This window comes from Corvus brachyrhynchos, unplaced genomic scaffold (assembly GCF_000691975.1).
Source record: "Corvus brachyrhynchos isolate BGI_N302 unplaced genomic scaffold, ASM69197v1 scaffold126, whole genome shotgun sequence".
In the NCBI taxonomy this organism is placed as follows: Eukaryota; Metazoa; Chordata; class Aves; order Passeriformes; family Corvidae; genus Corvus; species Corvus brachyrhynchos.
The window spans coordinates 8,954,972-8,976,026 of NW_008239283.1; the positions used below are offsets into that span (position 1 = coordinate 8,954,972).

Consider the following 21,055-nt stretch of genomic DNA (forward strand, 5'->3'; position numbering starts at 1 on the left):
TATCTTCTCTGGTTCCTCCACTCTGCAAACCTGCCTCTGGCTCCTGCTCTCTGTCCCTCACTCTGCCTGCCCTACTGAAGTGACTTTTGCCATCCCACAGACATTTTCTGGAAAATCCTGCACTGACAAAGCAGCAGGTCCCTGCTGCCTGGCAGTGCTTGAGAGCACTGGCACCTTCCACGGCTGCTGGGGGAATGGGCCTGTGCTGTTCTGCAGGGCAGAGGGGTACCCTGCCTCTGGCTCCTGCTCTCTGTCCCTCACTCTGCCTGCCCTACTGAAGTGACTTTTGCCATCCCACAGACATTTTCTGGAAAATCCTGCACTGACAAAGCAGCAGGTCCCTGCTGCCTGGCAGTGCTTGAGAGCACTGGCACCTTCCACGGCTGCTGGGGGAATGGGCCTGTGCTGTTCTGCAGGGCAGAGGGGTACCCTCACCTGCTGGAGGGTTTGAGGCATTCCCTTGAGAAATGGAGGGATGCAACCTCTCCTCCATGGCTTGTGCTGTGCACTTGAGCAGGCAGGGGCAGAGTGGCCCCCAACCACCCACGCCTGGCATCACTGTAACTGACCTGCAGCCCATAGAGGGGTCAGCTCTACGAGCCCTGGCAGTGGACTTCCAGCTGAAGAGAATCATGAGGACAAAAGTCAATTGTCTTCTCAGTGCTGCCCATCTCTTGATGAATGGAGCAGCCACAGACAGATCCCATCCTGTTGTTTCTGTGCCTGCTTCCTTACTCTTCTCCTGACTGCTTCTACCCCTGCCTGTGCTCTTTCTTCTCTGGCCCCCTTGCTACACATGCACACATGCAGAGCCTGCCGAGCCAGTGTCCAGCCCAGGATCCTGCCTCACGTGGGCCTTGCTTTCTCTTCAGGCCTCACTCTGTGTAAGTCCCTGCCTGGGACAGGGTCAGCTTTATTCTCTGCTCTCACTGCAGCAAGGGCTGTTTTCTCTTTCTTCTTGTTCTGCAAGCAGAGTGCCAAATGTACATGGTGGCTTTTAGTCCTGTGGCTGCGACTGATCACAGACCAACCTGACAGGGCATGGCATCTTTTATTAACAGCACTTTCTCACAGGAGCCTCTCGGCACTACCAGGAGCCCTGCTCTCTGCTCAGTGACTGGCTCTCACATCATATAATTCTCTCTTTCTTGACAGATTATGTTATAACCTATGATCACAGAAAGTCCTGATCCTCACGTTTCTCTGCTGTCACCTGTGGGCTCCTCCAGAGCCATGAAGAAGGGGGAACTCCAGCCCCATCATGAGAAGACTGGGTGAGAAGTGTCTGTGACATCTTGGGGAACAGCCACACTTTGAGAGCTAGTTTTAATTTTTATTTTTAGCAGTTAGGAAGGATGGAAATTATGTTCTTCATTCAGTGGTGAACCACAGGAGCAGTTCTGCCTTCCCTCTCTGGGATTAGATTAGACATAATTTCATTAATGTGGGGAAAGTATGCTAATTTGAGCCACTCTAAGCAAGGGATGAGTCAAGCTCCCAGTGTGTTAGCAAGATTGGCTTCCAGGCAATACAGTAATTCAGACTTCCTCTCAGATAGAAAATGTCTGTTGGTGCATCACATGGTTAGGTGCCTGTGGTGTCTTAGCCTTTGGGGACTAACAAACCTCTTCAATTCCCCTCCTGGTCAAGGTGGCTGTGCTCCTTGAATAGTTGGCCATGTGTGGGGAATCCAGCTGCCCTAGAGAACAAACAGGCTGGGCTGTAACTGGTTCTGTCTTGCTTTACCAAGACCTCTTCCTGTGTGTTAAACCTGGTTGGTTCTTGCCTGGTTTATTATTAAAGACTCATGCCGCACCATCCCAGCTCTATCTTGCCCTTGTGAATCTCAGGCTAATTCCATATCCCCTGCCCAATCTTACTCTCCTTTACTTATGGCACTCACTCATTCCCTTTGCCTCTGATTGCCAAGGAAGGGAGTGGACTGGGCTGTAGCAGACACTGATGTCTTGTGTGACTGCTGGCAAGTCCATGAGGCCTAAATCCTTAAAAAAAATCTAGAGTCTCTCAATTCAGTGTAAGGAGGCTCCATCCACTTCCAGCAAGGATGTAGCCACTTAGCCTTCATCCTGCTGGTCCAAACTGGAGTTTGGGGATTTAACTCTCTACTCTGAACATGTGATTTAGTCACTTAGATTCCCTGGGCCTTACAGTGCAGAACACAGCTCACAGGAGGAGCCTTGAAAAGCGCACCTTTCTCTTTTGGGGCCTCTGCTGAGCTGTCATGGGGGAAATGATCATTTGAGCCCATGGCTAAGGAGTCAGGAGGATGCATTTGTGAAAGTCTGTAAGGTACCTTTATCTCTGCACTGGAAAGGCCTTGGCAATGCTTGGCTACCATATGCAGTCAATAAACCATATGTATCTTCCTTGTGAAGGGTGAATCAGAGCAATAAGGGGCTGCAGTGTGACTGTCAGGCACAAAACCACCACCTGCCAGCCTTCTTCTTCCTCCTTGCTACTTGAATCTTCCAGGAGATCACACTGTTACATCATCCTTTCCCACCCCCAGCATCCCCCTTAACCCACACACTCTTTTCTGCACTCCATTTGAGGGAAAGAACCTTGCTATCTTTTGTAAACCTGCCATCTCCTTAGTGCTGCTGTGTGAATAAGCTGAACCTGCAGCAAGCACTTCTGAGCATTTGTCTCTAGAGCAGAGCAATGTTATTGTGAGGGAATTGCTGAGGGTAGGTGGGATAAACTTCTCCAAATTCAGATGGGTAGTGTAAGGCCACTGTTGGCTTGGCTAGAGAAGAAAAAGCTTCCCTGCCCCAAGCCCCATGGCTCATCGCCCCATTACGCTGCTCTGCTCCTACACAAGCTGTTGCTGTTGGATTCTGCATACCCTGGAAGCAGACCTGCTTTTGCATCCTGCGAGTCAGCACCAGGCTGCTTCAGTAACTCATCTTTCCTTCCATTCACAGGTCTACTACGCATGGCGACTCCACCCATGTGAGAGCTCTCTTATCTGAGTGCCCAGCAGCACACTTTGCTGTCTGTGGTCTGTGGACATTGACTGGCATCTAAGCGACACCCCAGCTCCCTCCTCTCCCCCTAGACGCCACTGTCCTAGAGCCTCCATGTGCATTTGCTATGACATACATCAGTGTTGATGAGAGACAGGAACACTGCCGGGTGATCTCGAGCTGCCAAAATAATCAGCTCTGTGCACAACATGCCTTAAAGGATTTTTCGGTTAGCAGAATGCATCCACTAAAGAACCTAGACACTCATGTTTTTTCTGGGGACTTCCACACTCTTGCCTGCCACACGGGCAAGGCACCTTTGGCCAATCCTGTGGAAAACCGGATGTATCGGAGTGTGGAGAACCTTCACTGGGCAACAGTTGCTGACTGTGGGGTGTATTCTCACTGCCGGAGCCTGGATAACGAGATCATCTTCCGCTATAGAGGCACCAGTCAGTGGACAGAAGGCTGTGTGGACGTGGCCCCAGTACTGAGCGCATCAGATTCACTGAGGAACCTCTCTCTCCGTGCTAAACAGACATCTCGATCTGCACAGAATGTGCTCCTCCCTCCCTTTGCCAAAGTGCCTCAGTGGCTCTTCCCTTCTGCAGAGGAAAGAGCCCTACACGGGGATGCCAAAAAAGAGCTGAAGGAGAAGCTGAGGCTGCACAGCAGCAAGGTGGCAGAGCCCTGTAAGCCAGTGCGCCCACAGGTGGCCCTGCCTGAGCTGATGGCCCAGGAGTTCTTTGAATGCCAGGTGTGCCGGCAGTGCAAGAACGGCTGTGCTGTGAACTGCTGCACGGTTCTGGTGGAACACAGTGCTCTCAGGCACAGCCACACAGCAGGGCAGGGACTGTGCTTTGCACACAGGATCATCAGTCCAGAAGACATCAAGCAGGAGGCTCAGAGGAGGCTTCAGCTCCGAAGGCAGAATAGCTCCCCTAGTTTGCCCCTTCAGCATGCTGGGGAAAGCCATGAGATGAGCAAATCCAGAACACCAGAGACCCTAGAACAGTACAGTGGGGAAACAGATGGCAAAGTCACTTTGAGACAGAGCAAGAAAGGCCGCTGCAAAGGGAGGCTCTACATACCCACCTTTGAGGAGTTCAAGCAAATGAGAAGTAAGGAGGGAAATTCATCTGACAGCAGCAGTGGGCCAGCAGATTGCTTGAAAAAGGGTTTGCCTGCAAACCAGACACTGGAGGAGGAAAACAGTAAGAATGTCTGTCCAGAAGCTTTAGGGACCAAAGCTGTGAATGAACCTGCTGTCACAGCAGAGGAGGATGATGATGTATTCCATGAAAACCACACCTCTGCTGGCTTTTCCCAAAACCCAGCCACATGGGATGGTTTCAAGATGAGCAGTCCTGAGGTGAAGGACAGAACCTTCCAGACTTCCATCCCAGATTCATCACCAGTCCCTATTTGTTCCAGCCCTGTTCCACGATCACCTCTACAGTCAGGAGCAATACACAGTGCTGGGCAGGATATCTTCAGTGATGAGCAGCAGAAAGGAGAGACAAGACAATTAAAAGATGTCCTCCACCTTGCAGGGCAGTCGCTGGCTTCTGAAGCCCAGTCCTCTTGCTGTTCATCGCTGCTGTTAGAAGCCACAGACTTATCCAGCTATGGAGCTAAGCTACAAAAAATGAAGGATGAATTCATAGGTTCAGCCTTGGAACTTATTAAGAAAAGGTAACATGCTCCGTGGGGTCACCTGAAAGCAGTTCCCTTGTTAATGATCTAGTCTTTCTCCTGATATGTACATTTAATTCCTGTAGCATAAATGCACTGTTGGCAGAGCCTTTCATCTTGGAGTCTCTGATAGCCACATGGATGTTGTCTTTAAGCTGTTCGGCTTAAGCTCCACCTTGCGTGGGATTAAACATCAAAAAGCATTTTCATCTAGACTTTGCTTTTTTGTGCACCTTAACCCTGTAAAGACAGCAGCCATTAGTAGTTCTGACACCCAGTTTCCCACCCATTTTATTTCTGTATTAAATTACCAAAATGTCTTTTTTTTTTTTAGCATCTGTTAAAAGTAGAAGACAGCCAAAGGATACAAAGTACTAATATGATTCCTTTGAAGAAAGATGTCCTCCCACCACTGCAGGACATGAATTTAGATAGTGTGACATGCAGCAGCAAGTACTTTCACTTGCTGCCTGTGTAGTGAACAGGCACACAAGGGCAAGATGGCTGCTACGAGTCTTTAACCCCTTCTTGGTAACCTGCACAGGCAGTGAGTGAAAGTACTTGTAAATACTGACCTTCTGCCATCTCTGTGTAAGCAGCCAGAGAAAATACTTGCGTAAAGCCTTCTTCCATCTTCTCCATCCAGGGTTTTTCCCTTTCTCTGGGTAAGATGCACAGCTACTGCTTTCTCTATCCTGGTTTTGGACACTGCAGTCCTGTTACCTCCCTCCTGCCAAAGAAATGGGGATCCCTTTCTATGCAGGGTGGCTCAGTAGGAATCAGCAAAGTTTTAGAAGCTAAGAATTTGGAGCAGTTATCACTGTCTTATTGTGAGATAAGGCTGATGGGAAAAGGAGGAATAAGTGTTGGTGGAGTGGTTTGTTTCCATGCACTTGGCTTTCATGGTTGGGTTTGCCAAGAACTGCATTAGACTTAGTTCTGGCTGCTTCTGCAACCCACAGATGGGTGTGTGAAATGCCAGGGCATCAACCTTGTATGCTGTCTTGTTATTTCTGGAATGCATGGGCTGAGAATGGACTCGGGTTTTAGAGGAGGTGCTAGTGACTTCTGCATAGGAATGAGAGTCGTCTGAAAGAACTTCTGTGGAGTTGTAGCCAGAGTGACAGCAGAAATACTTCTGCAACTTTATAATCCAAAGGGAAGTAGGTGTTGTCAGAGCCCTCAGTGCTTCCCTCGGCTGTCCAGCCCAGCCTTTGTGCTTTTCTTCTACAGTATGAAAACCCAGGGAAGAGATAGAGAAGGAAGTTATGGTATGCAACCATTTTAATGGATTAGGCTATTTTTGTCATTAACGTGAAATGAAATACACAGAACGGCACAAGCAGTAAGGGTGTAAGAACAGCTGTCTCTGTGCAGATCAGTGATTCCACTGGTATCTGGAGCCTGAGCTGCGTGCACAGCAAAGTACAGGAAATGGGGAGTGTGTTTGAACTTCCTTCCCCCTACTCTCCCGGCCTCCAAACACTTCCTGCCCAGGGCCTTTATGGTTTCAGTGTGGTTTCTGCACTTTTAATATCCACAGTGGTTTTTGTTTCTGTGAATGTGTTCAGTCTCCCTAGTTAGATTTGTTAAAATCTATGAAGCGATTTTATTAACACCAAAATGACAGCTGATCTAAAAATGTGGATGACAATGGTTTCAGTATTAGAGAGGTGTTTTTATATGTGAAGGAACCACCCTGGCCTTGTTATTTTCCAGAGTAATAACAAGTAATGGTAATTGTTATTGCCAAAGCACTGGTCATTGGGAAACTCCAGTTTCCTTTTTTTTAGAAATTTCTCATTTTTCCATTATTTTCACCTGAGACTGTAATGTCCCTGAATATTCACAACTCCAGCTGATTTTCACTGCAGAGGTGGGAGATTTTTGTCCGCATTTTGGGTGCTAAATTATGATCGCTGGCATCCAGGCCACATTTTTTCTAAGTCTTGAGTGAAATGAGCTGAAAGCTGGGGATTTGGTCCCATTTCCACAGATACTGAGCTCAGCAAGCCTTTGATAGAGATGTTGTGATGGAGCATCACAGAATAAAATAGCTAAAACTGTCTTCTCTTTCTAGTGCTTCTGTGTAAGTGTCACTTTTACAAAGAAGTTTTGTCTGTAAGTTAACAGTCTCCCTAGTAATTCATAGTTAATTACTTAAGATTCATTCAATTGACTTAATATTTTGTCAGTGAAGATTTGATTTTCAGTCTCATCATTATGGTGGCTTTAGCCCCCTCATGGGTCACTGGATACCCTTAACTTAGGTGGTAGTCCTGGCTGACAAGGGATGTTGACATCTAGGTGGAAATCCTGTGAGCTTTTCAGTATAGAGTCCACTTTCTGAAATTGCTTTAGTGGCGAATTGTTCAGGATAAGGACATGCAAGGACCGTGGCTTTGTGTCTCTGAAATGGGAGACATGGTGACAACAGAAACCTGCACAATTTAGCCAAGAGCATGACTAAGAAGGCTTCCTGCAAAGAGTGATGGGCTGTATTTGGGGTGACACCGGGATAGTGGCTACAATACCAACTTCACCTAGCAGAGGACTCCAAGTCAGGAAGGCAGGTGACAGCAGGGAAGACGTGCACAAAAACGTTTCCATTAGTCAGAAAGAGTCAGGAACATGTGGAAAGGGCTGAGAACTGCTGGCCTGGACAATGATAAAACCATGAAGAAGCTCAGAGAGACTGTGAAGGAAAGCAGGTGCATTTCCAGTTGTACACCATCCCCAGAACCTCCACTTCCATGCAATTCAGAGATGATGACAAGAGGTTTAAAAACACGTTCAAAGACAACCTGTCCTCCCTGTGCTGGCCCAAGTGCATCACCTTTCTTGGGGAGAACAGAAAAAACTGACACCAACCCCAGGCACAAACTCCTGTCCCAATAAGTGATTTGATCCAACAGATGGAAACTTGCCAGAGTCCCCCCTTCTACAGTTCTGTGTGAGGGCAGAGGGGACTTGACTTGCTTGAGCAGGCAGTGGTGTGAACCTGTTGGCAGCACAGATCTCTGCCAGGAGGAGGGGACTAGAGAAAGAAGCAATATCGTGTTTTCTTGGCAATGTCCCCTCTTCCTCCTACGCCAGAGGCAAAGGTTAAAGGACCAGCCCTAGGATATGGTTCTACAAAACTGCTTGTATCCTCCCTGTTTTGCCTACATGCTTCTGATCACACTAGTGCATGCAGCAGCACTTACCCCAAGACCACACAGCCAGTACATCAAGCAGGAGGGATCATAACAAGAAGTAGAACAGTCAAACCAGGGATGAAGAAATCTCCTCTCATACAATGTGGCCTCTGCATCATTGCCTTTCTTACCTCCAACTGACCAGCCATGGGGTGGGTTGAATTTCTCAATATTCAGTCATGTTTCCTTAGCTCAGCTCTCTGGGTAGTATTGGCTCTTATTCCCACTGCAGATCACATCTGGAGATTTTTTTTAAATATCCCTTTTGGGCTATGGAAACCACAATAAGTGGTGGCATCTGGTCTGTAGACCCTATCAGCAGAGAGCTGCTGTCAACTTCATTTAGAGGAGCAGTAATACTCTGGAGTGCTTCCCATATTTAAGTGGATGATCTTGAAGCATTGTGAAAATGACAAATGAAAGCTCAGCATCTCTCTTGAGAATATGTTCTGTATGGTGGGAGGTGGTGTGATCAAGAAGATAATATTCCAATTGTGAGCTCTGCTACTAACTTTGGACACATCCCATTGCCTCTCTGTGCCCCAGCATGGTCCCTTTTCCGTGTTACTCAACCAGGAACAGTTTGAGCAGGAGCAGCTTTTGGAAAGGGTGGTTTTCAGCAGTGGCACATCATCTTCAAGAGTTTTCTTGCTCATTAACCTGTGTCTTCCCTCCCATGGGTTTGCCCAGCTGAACTGTTCATGCTTTACCCAACTCAATGAAATATAGATGAAATTATCTGTCTGAGAATACATGAGGGAGGGTTTTTAAACCCATATAATTTCAAGACTGATTTTAGATCATGGCCACACAGACAGTTACAGAAACATAAGGAGTGGTACCCCAAGCATGGCTGGGGACAGGAGGGAGGAAGGAGACAGGAACCTCTCAAGCCAGGCCAGGCCAGGCCAGTACCATGGTGGGACCGCAGCCTTGCTGTGTGCCTGTGCTGCTCTTACTGCCACCTTGTAAAGTGCTACAGACTGCTCTGTGACAGCAGTGGTGTTGGTATCCCCTTTCTATAGGCTGGGGAGCAGAGACCTGGAGGGGGACAACAAAAAGCAAATGCCAGGAGCCTGCTGTTGGCACTGTTGCCATTGCTGCACAGCCACGAGTAAACTCCTTTTAACTGGTTGTGTCAGCAGGGGCCTGGAAACATAAATGGAAGAAGATGAAAAAGCATCATCTGGAGAGATGCAAACCAACTTTTTTGGCCTGACAACAGAGCCAGTTTGTGTTCTGGGAGATTTGTTCCCTCTTCAGCGATTTCAGTATTGGCTGATGGTTTGTTATTGGAGCCAACTGTCATTCACTGCAAGGAGAATGCCCATCTGTCTCATGTGTTTGCTTGTAGTTGACACTGTTGGAATTGCACATTAGCAGTATGACCTATCAGCTTAAGTTCACAAGTGAAGCCTTTAAGAAGCAGGTTTTTCTCATAGGAGATTTTTGTTAAGCATAAAATACATGCATAACCTGAAATATGTTCCAGACACTGGCTTCCTGTATATACAAGCATCCATATCCAGTCCTCACAACCTTTCTTTTCAAAGGAATCCAAGTCCATAAAAACTAAGTAAACCCAAAATAAAAAAAAAAAAAATATTCTTCCCAACAGGCTTCATTATGCATGGCAATAAGATGTCCTAGAGAGCCTGTTAAAAAAATGTATCACAAATAGTATCACAAACGACAGCCTGTCAACTACTCTGTCAAGTCAGTGGTTTTGCACCAGACTGTGTCTGTCTGGAGAGTGGTGTTGTCTACAGAGGGGGGGACGTGGGGTTGGACAGGCTGCCTGTATCAGCCAGGCCAGGCCCTTGTTAGCACTAGACAGCCATGAATGAGGGCATCCCAGAACTGCCAAGTGAGAGCAATAGACACTGCCAATCTTTTCAGGTCTCTTAAGTGTACCCAAAGGCCTGATCCTGAGTTCACTGAAAGTAGTTAGTATCTTTCCAGTGATTTTAATGGGCTTGGGATCATATGAGATGAAAAACAGAGGGAATACTCCTTTAATCCTCTAATCCCTTCAAAGTATTATGGTTTATAGCAGGTGATTTTCTTCCAGATGAGCAATATGGTTTCTGTGTTGGCAGCATCTCCTTAAATAGCAGCAAATATGGATGTGGCCTACTTAGAAAGGAGTGTTTCTGGTCCCTATGGAGAACCTCATGTTTTATGGACACAAAAATGCCCTGTGAAGAGCCGAGACTTGATAACCCAGAATGATGCTGGCACAAGTACAGTTACCCAATTTGTGCTGTCTTAACTGAGCTGTGCTTAGAGCCCCTGAAACACAGGCACAGCCATCCATGCTGACCAGTCACAATCCCTGCCTGCACTTTCCCTGAACTGTTGCAGGTTGTTGTTTGAACCTGGGCTTGCTGCTCAGTCTCATCTGTGTCAGGAACGGCAGGAGAACTGCATCTGTGATGTTCAATGGAGTCTGCTTCTTCCCTTGCAGCTGCAATGCTGAGACTGCTGCCAAATCCCCCTCCAAGGGGCAGTGTGATCTGAGGGAAGCTGATCTCCCACCTCTGGAGGACAGCCAGCAGCCCACAGCGATGTCCATGGCAACAGAGACCTGGGAGGACAAGCCAAGCAATGAGACATCCAGTGACACTCCACCTGCAGGGAATGTAAGAGAGAGGAATTCCCCTCTCACACATGGGTTTAGGATTTTTTCTTTGTTAGAAGCTCTGAAGGATCCCTTCATTGTAGGAACCGGGCAGGCTGGGAGACAGCAATCTGATACCAACTCCCATGAGTGATTAAACTTAGAAGCATTAGAAGATTTTTTTATTACACTTAATGAAACAGGAGTGAGATTTTTCCCCCTGCCTATGTACCTCTGCATTTCATGCCGGGAGTTCAGCAATAAACCCTTCATGGCTTCCAGTGTGTCTGGGGGTTCAGACAGATTCCCTCCTAGTGCTCCCTTGGGCAAGCTGCTGGTGCAGGTGGGGCACGGAGGCTGGAGTTCCTGACCCTGCAGTGCTGAAACCTTCACAGAGCAGCTGCAGGTGAGCTCAGGTCGCTGAGCACAGACCCATAGCCAGAGCTGTGCTGTTGACTTGTTCATGGTTATTTGACAACCACCTCGGAGCCACTGTATTCAGAGCTACAAAACAGCAAAGGGAGAGGGGTTCTTGCTTGTTAGGGCTGAACAAGACAGAGGGACTTGGGGGAACAGATTTTTTAATGATCATGTAGCAGAGCTACATTTACAATCCCACTGCTGAGGAGTTTCCTTTTCTCTCCTTTGGCAGCTGAAGTCCTGTCTGCAAAAACAGGTGCTGCTTTCACCACAGCCTTGCTCCAAACCCTTTCTTGCCTTTCTTGCAGACCTCCAGTCCTGGCTGTCGCCGATCCAGCTCCGACATCGTCCATGAGAGCACGGATGGTGCCAAGGCCCAGCGGGAGTGCCGGCTGCGGCCGCACTTCAGTGACCCGATGCCGACAGACTCGGTGAAGAGGAAGCAGCTGGAGCTGAAGATCGCGGCTGCAGCGCGGCAGCACGCACAGAAGCGCCGGCAGGAGCGAGACTACGGTACACACACTGCACGCTCGGGGGCTCGTGGGCCACATGCTGAGCCCTGCTGTGCTGCTGTAAATGTGGAGTAACTCTACAAACTGGGTGGGGGGAAGCATCCTGAGTTGTACCCAGGTGTGCAGGAAATCAGGGTCTACTCTGCTCTGTCCCTTTCTGGTAGATGGCAGGGGAAGGGGCAGCCCAAATGAGTTCACAGGTATGGGCAGTGCAGAGATGACAGATCCCAGACTTCACCTGGGAGCCATTTACTTCTGACTCTCACCAGTCTCAGCAGCAAAACAGGGTGGGGAGACAGCTCACAGCACTGCTTCACCAGATCCAGCCTGTCCCCCCAGGGTTCCTGCCATTCATGGCTGTGCCAGCACGAGTTCCTCAGGTGAGCACTGTGCAGCTGGCAGTGCCTGTAACAATTTGTGTCTGTTCTCAGGTCCAGTGGTAGCAAAAGCCAACCTTGGCCATGGTGGCAGCTTTGATGAGACCCGACGCACTCCACGGGGCTCCCTCCGCTCCAGACATCACTGGAGCAATGTCAGCAGTCTGAGCACAGACAGCGGGATCGTTGGTGTGAACGATGCCCGGGATGACCTGGATCCCACTGAGGCCACCCGGACCAAGTCAGCAGATGTGGAGAGGGCAGACAGTGGCATTGGCCAGATGCCAGCCAGGAAGTGGAGGAACAGGGCATCTGAAACGCTGAGCTCCCTGCAGGCCTGGGAAGCCCACCGTCCCTGCACCGACTGTGGAGAAAGGGATCTCTCAGTGGAGACAGATGTTCAGAACTGCAACCAGAGGCGGGCTGACCTCTGCGAGAAGTGCCACAAGCGCAGGACGGAGCGCAAGGAGTCTGTGCTGGAGTTTGTCAACACAGAGGCCAGCTATGGAGAGGACCTGCGCATCATCAAAGAGGAGTTCTACCTCCCAATGCAGGCGGCTGGGCTGCTGAGCCAGGAGCAGCTCCAGGGCATCTTCAGCAACATCCAGGAGCTCATTGACCTCAATGAGAACTTTCTGGAGATACTTCAAGAAGAGATTGATCAGGCCTTTGACCAGGTATGATGCTGCATCTGCCCTCTAAAGGGGCCAGACCAGGCAGACTGGAATAGGTTTTGTATTAGTGGGGCAGCATAGGTGGAGGAGAGGAACAGGAGGTAGGACTCCTGGGTTATGATCCGCTATCAGCTATCTAGTCCCTTGCTCCCTCAGCTATTCTGATTTCAGTAGCCTTGTGCCAGGTCACAGCTGCTGGACTCACTGTGCTGTGATGATGCCACTGCCATCAGCAGTCTTGCTCATTTATCCCATTATCGGGTCTTAATGGCCCCATTATCAAAGTTAGTTTTAGGCCAGTTAGCCTGGATGCTGGTAAGAATGTGACCATGGGGGCACAGAGCTCAGCTTGCTCTGTCTCTCAGGCTGTGCTCTTGCAGCCCTGAGCTGACTGGCTTCGTGCTGGCTTGGCTGTGTTTGCCTTGGATTGCAGTTTACTGCAGCTTGGCTCTAGGCTGGCTGTGGGGCCAGGCAGTGCAGGCTGCTCCCTGCTCCAGAGCTCTGTGTATGGCTGCTTCTGCTGATGCACCCTGCCTTCCACAAGGAGCTTTCCTGCCCCACCAGCATGGTGGTTAGAGGGCAGAGAAATAGAAATAAGGCTGTGGGGCCACAATGCACCCTCTTGACTAGAAGGCTCACTCTGGCCTTTGAGCCCTTGCTCTGATGAGCTGGCTGAGCCCACAAGAGGAGAGAAGACAGCTCTTTGTGTGTGGAAGAGCAAGTAGTTAGACCAGCTTTCCTTCCCCTCTCCAGGCACTGATTCCCCCTGGAACTGCAGGAACTGCCTTTTGACCAGGAAGGGTGAGCCCAGCTCCACCTTAGGTCTGGTGCTCAGCAGATCCTGCGGCAGGTTCATGCTGATAGGACTGAAGGTGGGCCCCGTGGCTGTGCCTCTCCTGAGCTAACTGAGCAGGGCTCTATTGCATACTTGCAGGGGGACGATGACCTGATGACCGTGTGCATCGGAGAAATATTCCTGGAATTCGTAAACATGCTGCCAGCCTTCCAGACCTACTGTCTTCAGCAGTCCTCTTCTGTGAATATGCTCAACGCACTGGAGAAGGAGAAGGAGTTGCTCAGGTGAGAAGGGGGATGAGCATATTCATCCAGGCTCTGGGGACAGAAAGGCAGCAGGCTGAGGGTGAAGCCTTTGCCAGCCCATCCAGGTCAAAGTTTGATGCTAATGTTCTTTAGTTACCACTGCTCCCTCTTGGGGTGAGGACAGTAATTTATTCTCAAAAAAATACTCAGTCCTTGGTATCTCCACTAAGGCAACCAGCTGGTCCCCAGCTGTACTTTGTGTTTTGTGGTAGCAGTGTCTGGCCACTACCCACTGCACTGAACTGTCACCAAATAATACTCAGCTGAGAACAGCTCTCAGTCCCTGTTCTGGAGCCCAGGCTGGATTTCCACTGCAGAAAGCCACTTTGTGGCACACATGACTTGAATTTGGTTCCCATTCCTAGCCTTGGTCTAGTGGGCAATGTCAGGCGAGTCATTTCTCTTTCCACTGCTCAGCCAAATTCTTATTTAATATGCTTTGTGATCTAATGATGAAAGACATTACAAATTAATGCAATCTGATATAAACTGATGTATCTGCCTCATGTTTACATCAGTGGGTACCAGAGAAAGATCACACCCTTGCTATTTTATTATTTAATAGAAGACTGTTAGGATATTATGTGCAAGTGTCCCAGGCACCTCATCAGGATTCTGCAGCTGAGCACAGCTGCAGAAATGGTTGTTAGTCTTTGAGAAGACAGAATTCACAAGGTTGCTGAAAATGAGAGGGCTGCAGTGCCCAGCAGCTGTCATCATCACACTGTTCATTGGCATTTGAGATTGCAGGATTCATCCTGTCTTCTTAAATCCCTGCAGAATATTCCTCGATGTCTCCCAGAATGACAACACAGCACTGCGGCGGATGAACTTGAGGTCCTTCCTGATGGCCCCTCTGCAAAGGGTCACCAAGTACCCGCTGCTGCTCAGCAGAATCATCAAGGCCACCACCGAGTACCACCCAGACCACAGCAGCCTGAGGGAGGCCAAGAGCCGCATCGAGTCCCACCTGGAGCACATCAACATGAAAACCAAGCAGGAGGGGAACACGTGGACCCTCCGATCCTTTCGCCAGGACAGCAAGAAGAAGAGGGAAGTCATCAACATCGAGATGAGAGAAACTGCCCTCAAAACTGTCGGCTGGCTGCGGGAAGAAACACGGTTTGTGATGGAGGGGTCTCTGCAGCTGGCCCAGCCCCCCGACGGCCAGTGGGTGAAGAAAGGCAGCAAGACCCTGAAGTTCCAGAACATGCAGGTCCTCCTCCTGGTGAATATGAAGCGTGTGTCTGAGTCCAGCCTGGAATCAGCCGAGCCAGGGCCTGTGAAGGATGCAGTGCTGGTACTCATCAGGGACAAAAATAACGGGAAGTTCCATTTGCTCAGGGAGCCCTTGAGACTGAGTAATTGCATCGTCTCCACTGATCCCGACTGCGACGACACCTTTGAACTCATTGAGATCAGGCGGGAGGCGTTTGTGTTCCGGGACAGCGACCGGGCACGGACTCACCACTGGTTCAGGCAGATCAGGCGCTACTCCAGGGAGCTGGGCTCCTGGAAGAAGCGGCGGAACGCGCTGCCCAACATCATGATCAGCACTCCTCACACCAGGCCCTGAGCCTGCAGGGGCTTTGCCACATGCAAAGACCATCAAGAGCCCCAGTGGCCTCAACTTGCTCCATGGACAACTCGAGGAGGAGCCTGGTCCCCAAAGACTCTTAATAGCACTGGAAGCAAACACCACAGGTGCTGGTCTCCAGCCTCTGGACTCACAATAATTTGTGGCTCATGTACATACAGAGATGGGCTCTCCTCGAGGAGATCTCTGAAGGATAATAGTTTAACTTGTTAATATTGCACTGCAGGAGAATGATGTATGATGCTTGCCATTGCATGGATCGTGTTGAAAGCCAGTCTTGACAATAAGAGAGGTTTCCACTATTGACTGTATTTCATCAGCATTAGGTAAAGTCAGGGTACTCAGCAAAATTAGGTGCAGTATTATGCAACAGAGGATGAAACCTGGAAAAAATTATGTTTTCCACCACTACTCCTAAGGACTGTGTTTCATTATTCACCTCTGTATATTCAGTCAAAATGCTTGTTTAAAAAGAAAGGCCTTTCATCTTTAATCCAAATCAAGTAGGTATCAATTTGCTCAAATTCAGCTGCATGCACACAGCAAAAAAAAAAAAAAGAGAAAAAAAAGAGCAAACATGAGTAAAAGGAGTTCTTGCTCTCTGACATATACACCCCACATATGTGTAGAACCTGTGGAAGAGCAGCACACCCCCCAGTGAGAGTCTGTTATTTAACTGACTTAGGGACTGGAACATAATGCTGCATCTGAAATATCTCAGAAGTATATGTAAATACAGCGCTGCTACCACTGATAGTGAATTTAAGAGTTTGCAATTATTTAAATGATGTAATCTAGTGTATTTCAAAATGTAATTGAAAGGAACAATTTACATTGTACTGTAGAGTAACATAAAAAGTTTTAATAATTATGTTTCAATTACTTTAGGTGGGTATTTTTAAAAATATTTGTATTCTGGAGTCTTTTTTTCACTTAGTATGGGTTGCATTCAGATGAGCAATGTGCATACGGCTGCTCTGTGATCCCCTGAACAGAATTCAGGGCTACTCCAGATGAGACTGGGAGAATGGTACAAACCTGCTACTCAGATTCTCACTAGACAACAACAGAGGGGCACAAACCCTTTTGCTCTGGAGCCAAAACTGAGGCCACAGAGAACTCTCCCATAAGGTCCAGCCTCTCTCAGTTCCTCAGCAGGGAAATGACTCGAAGCTGAACAATGGTAAAAAGGCAAACAGGGTTTAACCTTTTCAGCCTGACATTACCACTGACCACTGCTTTGCAAAATGTCACGCTGTGACTTACACAGCAAAGGCCAGATTTCAGCCTGGAGGCTAAATTAAAGGAGCCTTAATTTTGGTCCACAGATCTGGGAGGACAGCCTGTAAATGTTCTTTCAGGCCCACAGGGTAAAGACAAAGCCAATCCATATTATTCACTACCAACAAAATATTTTTGTTACAGGCTTTTATTTCACAGGAGGATTCACACAAGTACATTTGTGTATTTCTCCAGAGATCAACCAGCATCAAAGGACACCAATGAAGGCAGACAGAAGCCATCTTCACAAAGGTAGCTCTAGTCTTGTAAAGGCACCACTGACCCAGCACCTGAGCAAGCCTCAAACTGTGTCCAGTGCTTTGTCCTCTGGCCACAGCTGCCAGGGCTTGTTGCACTGCTCTGGGCACTGCGGCAGACACCAGTGACACGTGCCTACTGGCTGTATTTTCTCTTGTTCTGCACCACCCAGCATTTTAGTGTTTCATCTTGTCCTTGAGGAAATGGGAAGATTTGCATCAGCTGAAGGGTACCCAAGACATGAGCGTGGCCGCACACAGCTGAGCTCTGTAGCGAACAATAGCTGTCTAAATGATTGTCAGGGCAGCAGCCTGGCTCCCTCAGGTGAGCTGGAATTCCCTCAAGTGCTTTCTAATCACTAGACAATAAACTGTTTGTTCCCCCAAAATATGCATTGAGCGGCCAGTGAAGAGCACGAGACATTGCTTTTAGTTTGTCATTTGTTTTTCACAGAGACAGATGCCTGAGCAGAGCAGCTGCTGGAGGAAGATTTCTCTTATGCTGTCGTGACAGATCTCATCTAAGAGCCTTCAAGCCCCATTCACCTCACATGCAAAAAGCAACAGCTTGTAGCACCTTTGTCTTCTCTCCCAAGACGACAATGGCACAGCCACCTTCTCTTCCTTTCTCTGAGGCACCTCTGACAAGGGAAGGTGTAGGTACAGTAACAGCCTAATTTATCCAAACAGCAAGTGGCTTTCACAGCCACACAAAGCTGCCGCTTGCTGGAAAGTTTTCAATTACTTTCCAGCACAGTGATTTTCTCCACATCAATTCATGCTCAAAACCACCAGTGGACCGTTTGTACAGTCATATCTTTAAATCAAGATACCTTCAGCCAGCCTGGCTGTTCAAAAAGGTTAGAGAACAATAAGTGTACGTAAAAGGTCTGATATTTAGCATCAATCTTATGTTTGGCTGATTGTTCACTTTGTCAGATTCAGGGTTTTTCTAGGTATCACAGGAAGCACCTGCCTGCCAGGCTCCTGTAATCATGGCCTATTTCCTCTGAACCAGACAAACTCTCCCCAGAAGAAGGTCCATGAATAATCACCAGGTACTGAGTTATGAGCAGGCCATGTACTTGGTGCTGCAGCCCTGTTCTAAAAATCCTGTGGCCAGGGAACAGTAACTACAAGCCCTTTGATCTGGGACAGCTATGGGAAGCAACAGTGGGATTGCTGAACCTGTCAGACTACACAGAGGTTGTGCTTCCAACATACGCTGCTTTCATGTACCCGGTGTGTGCAGCTGCTCACCTGCCTGTAAATTATGGGTGTTGAAAGGGGACACGAGCAGGGAACAATCCCTGTGGCCCTGTGAGTGCCTGTGGTGTGGGGTGAGGCAGCACAGGCAAGGAGTGTCAGCACACTGACAAGGCAATAGATTTCCATAATCCTCAGGCACTTTTCTGAACTAGATGATCCCTCTCCTGGGAAGTTCCAGGTCTTTCAGTATCACGTGTACACATCTTGGCAGCCATGGAGATTAGTTGTGCTGTATTTTTCCATTTCTGATTAACAAACTGACAAAATGCTATTATAACCCAGGGTACTTGGGAACAGGGTTGTCTGCAAGCCAAGAAAGCAATTATTTGTTCCAAGCTATCCTAGGCCATCCTAGGTCTCTGTAATATTTTTATGCCTCTCATTGTCATGACTGACAATACTAAGATTACTTTTCAAGACTCCTGCCCACTGAACTTTCCCAGCTAGTACAAGCAGGCCTTTCTGGAAGTACCCCTTATCAGGGGAAAAAAGAGAAATTTGGTTACTCCCTTGATTTATCAGAACTCATAAATGACCTTTAAAAATAATTTAGTATAAGCCTTACTGGTCATTTACCAGGAAAACAACAAAAGACAGTCTTTATTTTTAGAGTCCGTGTAGTTTTAAGCTCTAAAGGCAGACACACAAGACAACAAAACACTGGATTAGGAGCCCCCTATGAGCTTAGCCAAGGAAAGACAGAATAGCTCCTTTATGAGTCACAAGGCTGGGTGGGAAAGCCTGAAAAAAACACTTGGAGATGAAGAGCAAAAACTTCAGAGGGCAGACACTTCTGCTTTAATGAATAGAGATCCTCTCCTTTATGGTGTCCTTGTACTTTCCTGGCTGTCCTTAACAGAAGTGCAGATGGGGAAGGGGCACTCGGTGTGAGTCTCCACTATTTGATCAAGAACACATCAGAAAGGGAGAACCAGCTTTGGTCTGGCAGCAGGTAGTTGTCATTGGAGACTGAGAGATTGACCTCAGCATACCCCAAATCCTGAAGAAAGCTCTGAGATCATCTCAGATCTCCTCACTTTGCTGCATGTGAATTTATAATGCAGCAGAAGTCCCTGAATTTTTTTTTTCCCCCCAGCAGGAGATTCTGGTAAATCTTGCACTGTCTTGCTTGTCCCTGACATGTTCAAAGGTAAAATAGTTTAAATCTTCTAGCACCATGCCAAAGATCCCTTCAGAGCTCATGGAAGAGGCAGCTGTAATGACTCTCATTTTGTGATGTCAGCTGTGTCTCCTCTTACATGTGTGCTGGGGAACTGGGTAAGATTTAGCTGGAGCTAGGCTGACATTCTCTGACTTGAAACTGGAAAAACCTGGAACCAAAACCAATGGAGGAAACTGTCCTCCCAGAAATCAGATAAATATTCAAAGTTCTCACTGTCATTGTTGAGTGACCTGTCACTACAGTGGAGTATGAAGGAGCAAAATGTCTTACTGATCAGGCAGATGGAGGAACTGCCTTATTTCTCACATGCTGCTGCAGAGGACAAATCTGACCAGGCGTAGGTACAAGCAATGAAGAAATAAGGAAGTTTTTACAGTAACACTGCACAGTCAAAAAACTCCAGGCAAGCCCTAAGGGCGCTCATTAGAAAAGAATATACCTCCCTTGGGAAGCTGAAGGTGATCCCCTAAGGGAAGCCTTTCTACAACATGATGGAAAATTTGAGTGATAGGAACAGAGTTCCTGTTCTTCAGCAGAGATGGAAGAACACTTTGGGGCAATCAGAACATAGGCAGAGCATCCATCCAGCACTGATCTCTGCCCAGGCTTGACTGGGAGCAGTTACACAGCTGGAAAAGATTTGGAAAGCTGGCATTAGGCTCTAGATCCATTAGAAAGGATTAACATAATAATAATAATTTGCAAATCTCCAGCTCAAATCCTGCCCCAGTGTGATCTCCATCAGTGCAGGCTTTGCATCCCTGAGAAATTATCTCAGCTGCAATTGAGAAGACCCAGTCTGCAAACAGCCCTCTCAGGGAAGGTCCTCTGCATGGAATCAGGCAAAGGATTTGTTGGCAGTGGAGGCCCAGGTAGTTTGAACTATTCCCTCCTAGGGCAGGAACTTCCCTTGCAGTGCCAGAGTCACATCCCTGGGAGGACCTGCATCAAGCATCTCTCTGGGTGCTGTGGGCAGGGCAGATGGGAGCAGCATGCCTGGAGATCACAATAAGGTCACAGAACAGATCTCATGACTGGTGCTGGGAGTAACCAAACCATGCAAAGAGCACAAGGCCTTTATAGCCCTGGACTGTTTCACAAGGGCTGAAGTCTCTTTTTCTTCCCTTAAGGCTTTCTGCAGTCCCTGCTGAAGTCTCCAACAGGCTGTGGTGATTGTCAGACTTGACAGCAGCCTGTGAGAGCTGCACAGGGCCCTGGAAGCAGCCAGCTGGCTCTCCCTGTGGGGCTGGGAGCCAGCACACTTCCAGGGGAGCAGAGCACCTTGCAGAGCTCAGGCTCTTACATTTTCCCCAGGTTAGATGTTTGTATACCCAGAGTGGGAACATGCAGGTGGACAAGCACTCAGACAAGGAGTGTATTCCTCCTTTCAAGAAAGGGCTGGTTCTCCTAGGGCAGGGCAAGCCCCCACTGCTGACCAACCAATGCAAACCAGAAGTGCCAGTTTGAAGGGACAATAAACAGGCAGTGAAGCCTGCAAGGAGATACCTGTCTTACCTAACTCATGCCTGACCCACAACATGCAGACAGGAGATACAAACCAGACAGGACTCTTCCTTTTGAAATCAAAACACTCATTTCACGGCACTCCGTGAATTCAGCAGGGAAGAGGCTCTGAACAACCCCTACACACTCTTTAGCAGAGCTGCACCACAGCATCCAGTAACAGTACTTGAACAAGAGAAGATGGACTGTGGATGGGTGATGAGTCAGTATCCACAGACAGACCTCCAGAGTTATCTGCATTCACTTTCTGCTCCCCTTAATTGCCTTGGTGTGTAATGACCTTGCAGGCTGAAAAATCTGGGTGAGGCTCTGTAGCTCACTCACTTTGCAGTGAAATGAAATTATTTACCCAGAGAGAAAA

At 48.2% G+C, this 21,055-nt stretch overlaps 1 protein-coding gene across 3 annotated transcripts in view; it reads left to right on the forward strand.

Moving 5' to 3' along the window:
• LOC103619732 overlaps positions 1-20,182 on the forward strand; it is a 23,341-nt gene extending 3,159 nt beyond the window's left edge. Inside the window, exons 2-9 of one of the 3 annotated variants that reach the window (XR_001863924.1) lie at positions 1,156-1,274; positions 2,946-4,682; positions 10,347-10,521; positions 11,228-11,432; positions 11,863-12,485; positions 13,417-13,562; positions 14,364-17,043; positions 17,173-20,182. Coding sequence is in view for 1 of the 3 variants with exons in the window: in XM_017740156.1 (XP_017595645.1) it covers positions 3,115-4,682; positions 10,347-10,521; positions 11,228-11,432; positions 11,863-12,485; positions 13,417-13,562; positions 14,364-15,159 (3,513 nt within the window). In the remaining 2 variants the exon portion in view is untranslated. Of the gene's footprint in view, positions 1-1,155; positions 1,275-2,945; positions 4,683-10,346; positions 10,522-11,227; positions 11,433-11,862; positions 12,486-13,416; positions 13,563-14,363 lie in introns of all 3 variants that reach the window. The other 2 variants (XR_001863925.1, XM_017740156.1) reach the window with 2 other exon arrangements.
• The last annotated feature ends 873 nt before the right edge of the window (positions 20,183-21,055 follow it).